This window comes from Helicoverpa armigera, chromosome 12 (assembly GCF_030705265.1).
Source record: "Helicoverpa armigera isolate CAAS_96S chromosome 12, ASM3070526v1, whole genome shotgun sequence".
NCBI classification, from domain to species: Eukaryota; Metazoa; Arthropoda; class Insecta; order Lepidoptera; family Noctuidae; genus Helicoverpa; species Helicoverpa armigera.
The window spans coordinates 9,625,181-9,638,284 of NC_087131.1; the positions used below are offsets into that span (position 1 = coordinate 9,625,181).

Sequence of the window (13,104 nt, forward strand, 5' to 3'; positions counted from 1 at the left end):
AATTAGATGAACGAAGACCAGTAAAAGAAGGTTTTCTTAGAACTACACTCTAATGTGAGGAAAATTTTACAAGAAATATCTTAAAATTTCTATACTTGGCTTAATAAAAAGCTCTTCAAGTCTTCGGAAAATTAATTCTACGCCATCTGTTCAGGGAATTAATGTAAAAAGAATACAGCCATAAATATCGGTTACGATCCACGCACGCAACTCCTGTTCAACCTGCCTTCGCAATTGAATAAACAATAAGCTGTGAGCTAAACGTATACAAACTACAAGGAAATAGCGAGCTGATAAGATAAGGGCCAGGCAATAGTTCGCATACAGGGGTTCATCGAGCGCCCTCCACCGAGCTATAAATCACGAGCCTTTAGTAAATTATTGTTTTATGCCCGTTTTACCACAGTCAGCAACTCATACATAATGGACATAATGGAATTAATGTTACGCATACCTAGGTTTTACTTTCAAAAGGTATGTTTAAATTAATAGGAAATTCTGTTATTAACGAGTTTTTGTAATTAACACAAGCAAATGGTTTTAGCCTTGCTTAGTCTTAGCTCTTTTTCCAATCATAGCGTGTCGGTAATTTCTACTAAGTGCCAATGGAAACTGAAGTTATTCCCAGAAAGAGATCTGACAGCAATAGATGGCACAACCTCTGAAATAACATTATTCAACACGTATTAATCCGATAAAGTTAATTCTAGTCCCGGGATTTAATAACTTTATGAGGTTTGTTCAACTATCAGACTAAACGAACCTAATCGTTGGTGCGTCAATAAAATAGAGGATAGCCATTAGTACAAGTTGGGAACATCACAATCCTACTTATACGAGGTTTGAATAAAATCAACATAAAGCAATGTTCATAAACGCTGCCGTGATTCAATTAGTAATAAATTTGGTTTCCCTTCGTCGTTAATACTTTATTATTTACTTTGTAAATTACGTAGGCTTACTCGATCAATCAGCTTTTATACGTGTATTTAAAAAAAATGCTACCGATATTTTCGTAGCTTTTAAACTTCGGAAATAACTTTATCAACGTAAGTAATTGTTATGTGACCTTTTGATGAAAATATTTTATTATACTACTCTACTACACATGTACCGATTTATCTTTCAACAATAGTGATTTACATTCAGTGTAAAAAAATACGGATGTGATAAAGCACTGAATATTGTCGTTTTATTTCATAAATCATTCAGTAAAAATAGTGTTTGAAAAGCCTACGTAGGCAAAGATGCAGAGGGAAACTCTTCAATAAGGTCCCGGAATGTATTCAAAGCAGTGCTCCGCGGCGCCGCCTCTTCGTGTTCTTTCTATCAGCAAGTACTGCATCTAATGGAAAATCCATTTATGTGGAACCGTAGAACCGTAGCTACCCGGATGCACTACCGCTACCCTAATAAGATCTCTTATACCGCTCACCGCTCTAACAAAATACTTATATTATACAGAAACTGGAAACCAATGAACTGACAAAAGTCCTTTACCATTCGACAGATGCTGTAAACTTAGAAGACACATTCGTGTATTGTTACCCACAGCGCCATTTATATTTCACAATAGGCTAGTTTCCTAAAAAATAATAATTAGTCCGTCTTGTAGATTGTCCAAAATTAAGCGATACGTATTTTTTCTTTTTTAAATTGGATCAGAACTTGTTAAGATATAGCGTGTTAAAGTTGAGTGTGACGTCACAAGTTGCTACAATTTTCAGGACACTGTGACGTAAAAGGCCCCCACTCCTAATTTTTGAAGTGTATTATCCAGTGGCGTAGCGTGGGGGGGGCAGGGGGGGCAAATTCCCCGGGCGGCAGCTTTTAGGGGGCGGCAAAATTTACCCAATTAAAAAAAAAATTGTTCGCAACTACATAAAACTGTCTAACAATAACAAAACATTAAACAAGAAAGTTGAAAATTTTTAAACTTAAAATTAATTATTGTCAGGTACTTAAAATACACGTGACACTACATTTTACGTAATTTTGGTTTTGAGTCTTAAATAAAAAATAATTAAAATTTCGCGCTCGCTTCGCTCGCGTATTCAGAAACTGTATGCGCTTAATTTTGCATTTGTCAACAAACAAAAAGTTAAGTACGTTTGGGCTAAATTTTACGTAATATTTAGTTTAAGTTCGATAAAAATTTCGCGCTCGCTTCGCTCGCGTATTCAGAAACTATATAATGCGCCCTTATTTTTGCATTTGTCAACAAACAAAACGTTAAGTACGTTTGGGCTAAATTTTACGTCATTTTTGGTTTAAGTCCGATGAAAATTTCGCGCTCGCTTCGCTCGCGTATTCAAAAACGATGTGCCCTTATTTTTGCATCTGTCAGCAAACAAAACGGTCGTGGTGGCCTAGTGGCAAAGAACCAACCTCTCGAGTATGAGGGCGCAGGTTCGAATCCAGGTCAGGCAAGTACCAATGCAACTTTTCTAAGTTTGTATGTACTTTCTAAGTATATCTTAGACACCAAAGGCTGATTAAAAGGTGAAGGAAAACATCTTGAGGAAACCTGGACTATATAGTCTGAAATCACCAACCCGCATTGAGCAAGCGTGGTGATTAATGCTCAATCCTTCTCCGCGTGAGAGGAGGCCTGTGCCCAGCAGTGGGACGATAAAAAAAGGCTGTAGCTGTAACAACAAACAAAAAGTTAAGTACGTTTGGGCTAAATTTTACGTAATTTATGTTTTAAGTCCGATAAAAATTTCGCGCTCGCTTCGCTCGCGTATTACAAGACGTTATGCCCTTATTTTTGCATCTGTCAACAAACGAAAAGTTAAGTACGTTTGGGCTAAATTTTACGTAATATTTGGTTTAAGTCCGATACAAATTTCGCCGCTGCTAACCCACAGCGGGAAGGGTCATTTGATGATTTTTAACGTCGATATAAAAAAACCCTGTTTTTGAAGTCGGTTAAAAATGACAAACGGCCAGTAGGTAACACTTGTTAAAAAAAATACACGGGAAGGGGCGGCAAAATCGAGAACTGCCCCGGGCGGCAGATACCCACGCTACGCCACTGGTATTATCTTTGTCATTTTATGTTTAATTAAAAAAAGAAAAAACACGTATCCAATATTTTTTGATTATCTAAAAAGCGGACTAAATATTATTTCATTATTTCGACCCTGGACACTACCCTATTGCAAATGTTCGGAGAGACTCCCTTCTTTACGATTCGATAAAGATTATTCAAATCAATGCGAGACAGAATTGCTAGACCGATAAATTTGCAAATGAATATGGCATTAGAAAATAAATTCTCTTTTAGACGATTTTTGGAGTAGTAGCTATGTCACTGAACTTAGAAGTATCCAGTTAATACAATTTACGTTCAATCAACTAAATATTTTTAAAAGCAGTCAGAAATATTCAAGCCATGGTAAATTACCCTTCTGAATTTAATACACTTAGGTAGGTACGAATGAATGAAAAGATTAATTGGCTCTCTTTAGCCCATAAATATCAAAAGACTTTTGATCAAGATAACAGAATAGGACTTGTAAAAAACATTACTCACAGACCATGCATTCAGAATGAACAGAAACGCGGTCAAAGAAATACTCTACATACTTCGAGTTCTAAACAATCAAAGTGAAAAATGACAGCAATATAATGTTCGACAACAAACGGTATACAACAAAAACCGGCTACAAAGTCATCTGCTGCCAGATCAACCCTTTGATATTTGATGCGGACGCATTTTTCATCTGTCCTCGACAGACCAGAGATATGAGGGCCGCAGCTTGTATTAATCACCGGTACTAATCTGGAATACGCCACGGCGGACTGACTACGCTAAATCCGATTTTCCATTAAACCTTTCTTGGAGTGAGCACGGCTAATAAGCATTCAAGCGGCCTTCATTAAGCCGCGCCACAGGGAGAAGCTATTGATTTTATTCAGATTTAATATACCTAGGTAATTCTCCACAAAACGACGTTCAGTCAGGTTTCAAAGAAGCCACACTATACGTCCCCTTTGTCGTCTAGACCAGCGCAATTTCCAAATCTAAGCACTATTTTATTTGGTATTTCAAGTGATTCTCTGTAAATATTGTATTTACCCACACAACAGACAGTTTTAACGAACGTCTCTTAATACGCTACGAGTATTTATCGAACGGCTGTGTAATAATTTCAATTGAAACATTTATTACCGATATGTAAACTGAATCCCTGTGAAGTAAACCAACATGTTATCCATTTCATACGGCGTAAAGTGCTTGTTTCATCCGCCGAGTTCACGGCAACGCTGCAGTATTTATTTTGTGATAAAATAAGGGTAAGTGCAAAGCAGGGATGCTTTTTTGCATCACGAAAACAACGATGTCCATGCTTGTTAAAGCTGTTGAATTTAGCTAGAATTCATGTAAAAAATTACACGGAATTGAAAGTGTTAATTAATTTCTCGAAATAAATGTTGTATTTTGTTTTGTGATGACAATTGCAAATGCTGCTAAATGCTCTCTTGTTACGCTTGTATAACTACCAAGCTTTTATATTTTTAATTATTTTTGTGCAAATTTCTAATCACACCTTAAACTTGAAATAAATAATTTTAAGACCTACTAAACAAAGTTACGTTATAACCGAAGATAAGTACAATAACTGTGCCGTTACCATAGACGTGTTTTCCACTGATGACTTCAATGTGAGAAGTTCCAACAAGTACAATAACGTAATATTACAAGTTCGCTTTCGTATCTTAACTATCCCCGTCGGTATTTGGACTTGACAATAGCTCAAAGATACAAAAGATAAGAGAAAGTTAATATGTAACGTTTGATTGCTACACGCCGCAATTATGAATCGTACAACTTTGAATACAATGCTTCAAATGAATGTTTGAATGTCCTAGCATAAATCACGTCTCAAAGTTTTGCTAACTTGATTAGTTTTGTACCTAAATCACACCCTCAAAATTGTCAACAAAATTAAATGTATTTTAAGCCTTTACGTGTACGAAAATAGCAGTCGTGGGATGGAATCGTCTTTTGTGAGTCTGAGATGACCCTATCCTCTTTAGAAAGTATGTTTACGCCTCCCAAATCGGAAAGTGTGAAGAAAAGATCCTTCAATGGAACTCGACGACTGAGAATTAAACAAACTGAAACTCTATTTACATCGAACTCATCTTATTGGGTCTATTGAGAACCAGCAGTGTGCATAGACTGCTAATTTATCGAAACTTTTTTATTCAGAATCACAGCAAAGAAATTCGGTCTATTTAAGATCTGTGGACCGTTAAGCGGACTTCATTCGGAAACAAATAAAGGTCTCTGGAATTAGATAAGTTGTACACAGTGGACGGACTTCTTACTGTACTAGAGTGTGAGGTAGTCAGCAGAGGTAGTCACGTATCCTCGGCCGGCGCGACGGCGCCATCTAGCGTGCACGTCCCACGTTCATCGGCAAATGGCGCGAAAAATTATACACTTTGCATTCACTACGAGGCTGGCATACGAGTGCATTACACTTGCCAATATTTTCAGCTGCTTTCATATTATTTAAATAAACTTTCTATATTCTTCCAGTTTTCTATTCTCCCATTTGCGCGTCCTAAATCTTGTCTATTTTCACGTTTATATGTTTTTGATGTTGCAACTTTAACAATCTATTTAAACAAACTGTCGGAATGTGTGAGATTCCACGTGCTCTGAATGTAGGACATGGTTTAAACATCACTGGTATGTAGACAATGGCCGAGCTGCTTCTTTCTTTGTGAATATAAGAATTTACATAGATAGTAAAACGTGTTAAAGCCACTGAATTATCTACCATTTGATCCCATCTTAACTCTATACATATAGCACACGTTCAAACTCATAAAGCAATAATCCCCCAATACGTAGAAGTTAGGAATTATTCAGTCCGTTTGTCCGACATACGTAGTTTGGCTAGCCCACAGTCCCAATAAATCCCGTCCCGATCCGGCCGGTACTAATCTAGACTAACTTCTGAATCCTAGACGCGTGTAAATCCCCAAGTCCCAGGGGAAGTCTGGTTAGGAAATATATTGCACTTGATTTTCCAATTACGTCGGTGGTGAGACTCATATTTCCTTCAGATGATAAATTGCAGCGTTAGCTATCTGATAGCGATCTTGTTAAATTGTAGGTACACGTCTCAGTGTTAATTTGATTTGTGTTCCTCGATTAATCTGTATTAGATTTGTTTTGTCTTCATTCCTTATCGTTATATTACATTAGCATGGAAATAGCTTTTGGAGCCATTCATTTATTAACTTTGTTAAATCGACACAATAAGAAAAATAACCTATCCACTTTGTGCCAATTACATTTGTACAATTCTGACTGACTGCATGAGAGTGAGTCCATTTTTCCTTATAAGATCACAATCCGAATTACTAATGGGATTTTTTTATGGAAATACCCTATAACACCTGTGTGGGCTTTACAATCGATCTAGACACTCATACTCACAAACCAACAGGATAGATCACTTAATTTATTTATCACCGTTATGTTCCTCGCTCGTTTTCGGAAGAATTTCTAAACAACTTTAATTAGATTAGAGAAGAGATAAAGTAGATGCTAGGTAGATTGGACTGACCTTAAAATATTGGCATTGTACGAGAATTTATACATGACAGACAGTAAATTGATTACAATACTTTCCTTTCAATTAAAAGGCCGTCAATCATAATGATTTATCAGAAGTCTATTGCCTCGAAAATTTTAATTAAAAATCCTTCAGAGGGCTGCGTTTTAACGATACTTTTATGTAAATGTTCACAACACCTGTCATGTTGGCAATGAATTTGTTATCAAGGCTGAAGGCAGTAAACTGTGCTGTAGTATGAGAACATTGTGAAATCGTACATATATTTTAAGTATGAGGCTTAATTGCAGGAAAATTAGGGTTGGCAGGGAGTTTGTTTCTTGTGTGAATTGACAAAATATGGTACTTTTTTCAACGCTGATAGTAATAGAGAATACATAAAACTGAAATAGCTTATCCGCAAAAATCCGTCACGTTCACTCAGAAGAGTCTCTTTCGAGTGATTAAAAGATCCTCATACTGGTAACTAGAAGTCAGATTTAGTGTTCGGAGTTCAAATGTCCTATTTTTGTTTACAGGGTTGTCGCTGTCACCATTCGTGCGGCACTGGCAGCCGGCGGCGTACGCGCATGTAGGGGGACACCGGCTGCGGCGCGCCGCGCTCCCGCCGCCCGAGCCCCCGCCACCGCCTTTGCGACTGTCCTTCCATGCTCATAACAGGTGAGAACACCAGAAAAACCAAAGAAAAATACTTAAAACTGTTAAGTCTTAAATTAGAGTCGCTTCACATAGGTACTTCGGGTTTGTGCGGCATTCGTGATGATTAATGATAAATTGCGAAAGCAGTGACTGTGATCTATGAATATTGAAGTAATCGAACTTTAAATAAAGACTCCTTTGTGAGCATTAAGGTTGTATTTAGGAACATCGTGATTAGATATTTTCGTAAATACGAAATAAAGCTCCTAAAAAAAAATACAGCCGAATTGAGAACCTCCTCCTTTTTTTGAAGTCGGTTGAAAAAATGTACCTTTGTAACGAGTATGAAAGTACGGAACTTTAAACGTAAAGCGTAGCAAATTGTATGTCACGAATTTCATTAAACCGGTGAAGTAGATATGTGACTAGGCAGGTTGACTAATGACTCATGACGGCTAAGTGATTTCCATCGCTTCATCGATTACTCAATGTTAGATAGTATCGTAAATAAGATCAACTAATATTTTTTATTGTCTTAAAAGTCAATGTCTCATTAGCTATGTGATATGATGGGCGTACATAGCCATTAATTCATCGATAAACATTGATTTATTATAAGCAATATTGGAATAACAAAAAATAAACTAGACTATAAGAAAACTTGAAATAGCTTAAGTTCTTAAAATCCTTTAGCTTTTGTAGTGAGATAAAAAATATAAGCTAAAGTTTACGACGCTAAGAGTTTGGCACTCGGCAAACTGCGCCTATACCGTACGTTAAAAATTAGCGAAGTCCCGGCTTTTACAGCTCAAGTAAAACTTTTAGTTTAAACTAGACACTTATTTCACTTGAGAAAAAAGTTATATTTGTAAAGCCGAGGTACGTAGAACATTTTAGTTAAAATAACAAAACTGTTTCTTTTCTTTGGAGTTAGCATTAAAGTTCTGAAACATGCTACCAATATTTTCTATGCAAATTATACAATAGTATCTCCCAAAAGTTATTTCATATCTGTGGACGAATAAAACTGTTTCGTTGCTCTGTAAAGTGCTGAATTGAGTTCCCAAAGGTTCAGTATTTATGCACAATACATTGGTGGACTCATAACAAACAAACAAGAGTTTCCCATCTGCCCCAAAACTAGTTTACAACTGCTATTATTAGCTCCTAAATGCTGTCTATATCATAATTACGGAGGGTTAATATGCTTCAACTTAGCACAGGATTCAAATTCATAATTAATACATCTCCGTGTATGTCGTGTTCAAAGCGGCTGGCCATTGTACATGAATAATGGCAGCTCGTATCCAATTAAATGAGCATTAAAGCATGCCATTATATCTGTATACACGTAATACCGGGATTCGAGTTGTTTGGCAACAAATAGTATGGACACAAGCTTACCATTGATACCTGTTCAAATATTATGGGGTAATATTGGGCTGCCAGAATGAAAATGGAGCCTAGATATTGAAAGTTGTTCATAATTTTTGTGCGGATTGATTTAGGGCTGGAACTTTGGGATTTTTCTTATAAAAACGAGATCTAACCAGTTTTTCCTCGAAGTGTTTGTGTATATGTAGTCTTTAACTAGTCTAAAAACACCGAAACATGTCGCCTTTATGTTTTCCAATTAGGATTAAGTTACGAATTTGTACAGAAAAACTATTCAAACGACTCATAAACGTAGCAAACATTCAAAATCACAGCAACGCAAAACATAGGTGTGCAAACCAGAACTTGAAGAGGAAGCTCGCACGGCGCACCAGTTCATCGCCTCAGATAAGTTAATTGAACGTGTTTCAGACTAATCCATTTGTAAGTTGTGTACGGCGAGCGTGCACATCAACCGTTGGCCGCTCCATTCCCTTAATTAAAACGTTCGTACGCCAATATAGTGAAACGTGCCCTTTATACCGACGATTCCAGATTATCTCTGGTGACGATCGGCCATGTTGAATGATACCGCTCTATGATAAGCGGCACAAAGTTGAGCTGCACTCAATTTGTTGATTCAACTTAATAACTGCTATCGGCTTATTGACCAATCTAAACGTTTATGTTTGCATGGTTTAGGGTTGATCCATTTCATTAAAAGTTTTGCTATGGGTTTCTGATTGCCATGATTAGTGAGAGGTCACGGAAATATCTATTGCGCAGATTAGGTGAATCAATAACTTTGTTCCATTAAAGCATATATTTATCATAAAAATATCCATGGTAGACTTAGTTATGAATTAAAAAGACTACTCAGACAGCATAGCCGTCTGCCATATAAAAAGCACACGAGCTCACTCCCGCGATACTCCTTAATCATGCTTTTAAACAACAAAGCGAGTCGCGACGCTCATCCACTTCCCGCAGACAATTCCCCGGAGTATCGCGCAGTAAATAAATAGTCACGTAAGAGTTCCGTGTCTATCAATACTTTCGTCTGAGCACCGCCATGCCACTTCAGACCGCCCCAACAATATTTGATTTAGGAACGTCTAAGTTTTGTATTATCGAAGGACCCCTCAGCGGTATTCAAGATGAACAATATGATAGGACCTTCGTTTGTGCTTATTGAATATAGAGATTTTTGAGATATCAGCTGCTTAAATTTAAAATTCAAAGCAAAAATATACATGTATTATAGATATGAGAATTGAAGCAGACTTGTGTTCAGAGCAGTGTACGACAATGACTTCTATATGATGTTTGGTGCTCTCATTAATATTCTCTTAACACACTTTGAAAAGACGTTATGTATATTTGTTTAGGTAAACTTCAATGTATTACGTGTAAAGTAGTTTGGTTAGTAAAGGCTGTCAATTTGCCGCTATAACGTTGCTGGAAGGATTAATCAGTATGTACAAAGGATCTCTAGAGAGTTCCATACATACACGAGCGCTACCTATCGAACTAACATCAAATTGATGAAGGCTTAGGTTATCACGTTAATACTTAAAAGACCTTTAAGAATAGACAACTTTTACTCCACTTACTTTTGCTTAGCATACAAAAGTTTGACTGTGCATGTTTTCTGTCCGCTTAGCATCATGTTTCCCGAACGAATGAACTAACTTTGATTTGTTTTCTCAAAAAAAAGGTTGGTCCAGAAGTCTGGAAAAACCACAAAGTTGTGGTTCAAAATTTTAAACCTCCAGCGAGTATATTTTTCCGTTTAGGTATATAATTGAAGTTACACATTAAAGATTTTTATAAGTAAAAGTTACTAAGTTAGTCACGCTATTTCTTTAGGCACGTGCGTGAATGCGTGCATGAACATAACCAAAGGAAATCCTCATTGCACGACATGTTTTTCATAACAGGAACTGTCTTTTATGTTTGGAATTGTTAACGAAATGATTGGCTGTCAATCAATTCAAATGGAGGCACAAGGAGGATACAGCCGATTGCAATTGATGATAACAACTTTATTCTTGAGCGCAGTTGTGAGCGATAGTGGTTCAATTGTTACTCCGAATTGGAACTGCGTGGTAGATTAGTTAGGGAAACAAAAGGGTAATGTTTGGGGGTTTGATTTGTGATTCGTTGGAATTGCGTGGTATTTTGGTAGTCTATAGCTTCCAATGTTAATGCCAAGTGTTCAACTTAATGTTTGTACCCCTAATTGCAAAAACTAAAAATGGTTTTGTCTAAATCCTCCAAATAAAAAAATAAAATTTTATTCTACACACCCTGATTATACCTGAACCACGAACCGCAAATACAATTTTCAGCTGAACATTAAAACCGCTTCACCAAAAGCCGGATAATAGAATCATTGGAAGTAACGACACGCATAGCTTAGCGTCGCCGGTACACCGAAACTCCATTTTAATCGTATTACTGGCCAATTGTACGGCTGTGGTCCGCATCACGAACTGCAATGGTCACATAATGGTATGGTCTCGTCACGCTAGTGGGATCACGGACTGGACCGGTCCTGCCACGGCTAATGCTAAGAATAACCGCCACTTTACTCTACGGGTATCGCCATCCCATGGAGTTTAAACATAAGACAGACATTATGTTCGTCTGCTGTGGAGATTTTAAAGTCACATCTCCCTGAGGAATACCTTTAGGTATTAAGAGATGTCATTTGATCATTTATTAGTACCTATAAGTAGAAAATTACTTTCCCAAAATGTATCCCTTCGTTACTCTCCAATAGTCATAGAACGAGACATAATCTAAAATCTTGTAACATATAGGTACCTATAATTATGTATAGTAATCATCAGGTTTAACCAGTTATCCTTCGTCGCGATAAATACAACACGAATACCATTAAAGTTTAAACGCATTAAGTACTGAATCACCGAGTGCTTGACTTTAGTGATTAGAGCGTTGTTGCCGCGTAACACCTGCGACTCCAACAACTAATGTTACCCACTCTATTAGACTTTAACTTTACCCATAAATAGTAGCTGTGACATAATCTAAAATCTTGTAACATATAGGTACCTATAATTATGTATAGTAATCATCAGGTTTAACCAGTTATCCTTCGTCGCGATAAATACAACACGAATACCATTAAAGTTTAAACGCATTAAGTACTGAATCACCGAGTGCTTGACTTTAGTGATTAGAGCGTTGTTGCCGCGTAACACCTGCGACTCCAACAACTAATGTTACCCACTCTATTAGACTTTAACTTTACCCATTCTTCATTTATCTCTGGTGACGATCGGCCATGTTGAATGATACCGCTCTATGATAAGCGGCACAAAGTTGAGCTGCACTCAATTTGTTGATTCAACTTAATAACTGCTATCGGCTTATTGACCAATCTAAACGTTTATGTTTGCATGGTTTAGGGTTGATCCATTTCATTAAAAGTTTTGCTATGGGTTTCTGATTGCCATGATTAGTGAGAGGTCACGGAAATATCTATTGCGCAGATTAGGTGAATCAATAACTTTGTTCCATTAAGGCATATATTTATCATGAAAATATCCATGGTAGACTTAGTTATGAATTAAAAGACTACTCAGACAACGTAACAGTCTGCCATATAAAAGCACACGAGCTCCCGCGATACTCCTTAATCATGCTTTTAAACAACAAAGCGAGTCGCGACGCTCATCCACTTCCCGCAGACAATTCCCCGGAGTATCGCGCAGTAAATAAATAGTCACGTAAGAGTTCCGTGTCTATCAATACTTTCGTCTGAGCACCGCCATGCCACTTCAGACCGCCCCAATAATATTTGATTTAGGAACGTCTAAGTTTGTATTATCGAAGGACCCTCAGCGGTATTCAAGATGAACAATATGATAGGACCTTCGTTTGTGCTTATTGAATATAGAGATTTTTGAGATATCAGCTGTTTAAATTTAAAATTCAAAGCAAAATATACATATTATATTATAGCTATGAGAATTGAAGGAGACCTGTGTTCAGCAGTGGACGGCAATGACCTCACTATGACGATGATAAAGGATTTAATTTTTAAATATTTGGTGCTCACATTAATATTCTCTTAAGCACACTTTGAAAAGTCGTTATGTATATAGGTAAACTTCAATGTATTACGTGTAAAGTAGTTTGGTTAGTAAAGGCTGTCAATTTGCCGCTATAACGTTGCTGGAAGGATTAATCAGTATGTACAAAGGATCTCTAGAAAGTTCCATACACGAGCGCTACCTATCGAACTAACATCAAATTGATGAAGGCTTAGGTTATCACGTTAATACTTAAAAGACCTTTTAGAATAAGTATAAGACAACTTTTACTCCACTTACTTTTGCTAAGCTTAGAAAAGTTTGACCGTGCATGTTATTTGTCAGAGTGGCATCATGTTTCCCGAACGAACGAAGCAACTTTGATTTGTTTTCTCAGAGAAAAGTTTGGTCCAGAAGTCTGGAAAAAC

At 37.0% G+C, this 13,104-nt stretch overlaps 1 protein-coding gene across 1 annotated transcript in view; it reads left to right on the forward strand.

Annotated features, from left to right (window-relative positions):
• The window catches only part of LOC110383922 (uncharacterized), a 118,119-nt gene that overhangs the window by 72,776 nt on the left and 32,239 nt on the right, over positions 1-13,104 (forward strand). Inside the window, exon 2 of the mRNA XM_021344887.3 lies at positions 7,121-7,262. Coding sequence (XP_021200562.3) covers positions 7,121-7,262 — 142 coding nt within the window. The remainder of the gene's footprint in view (positions 1-7,120; positions 7,263-13,104) is intronic.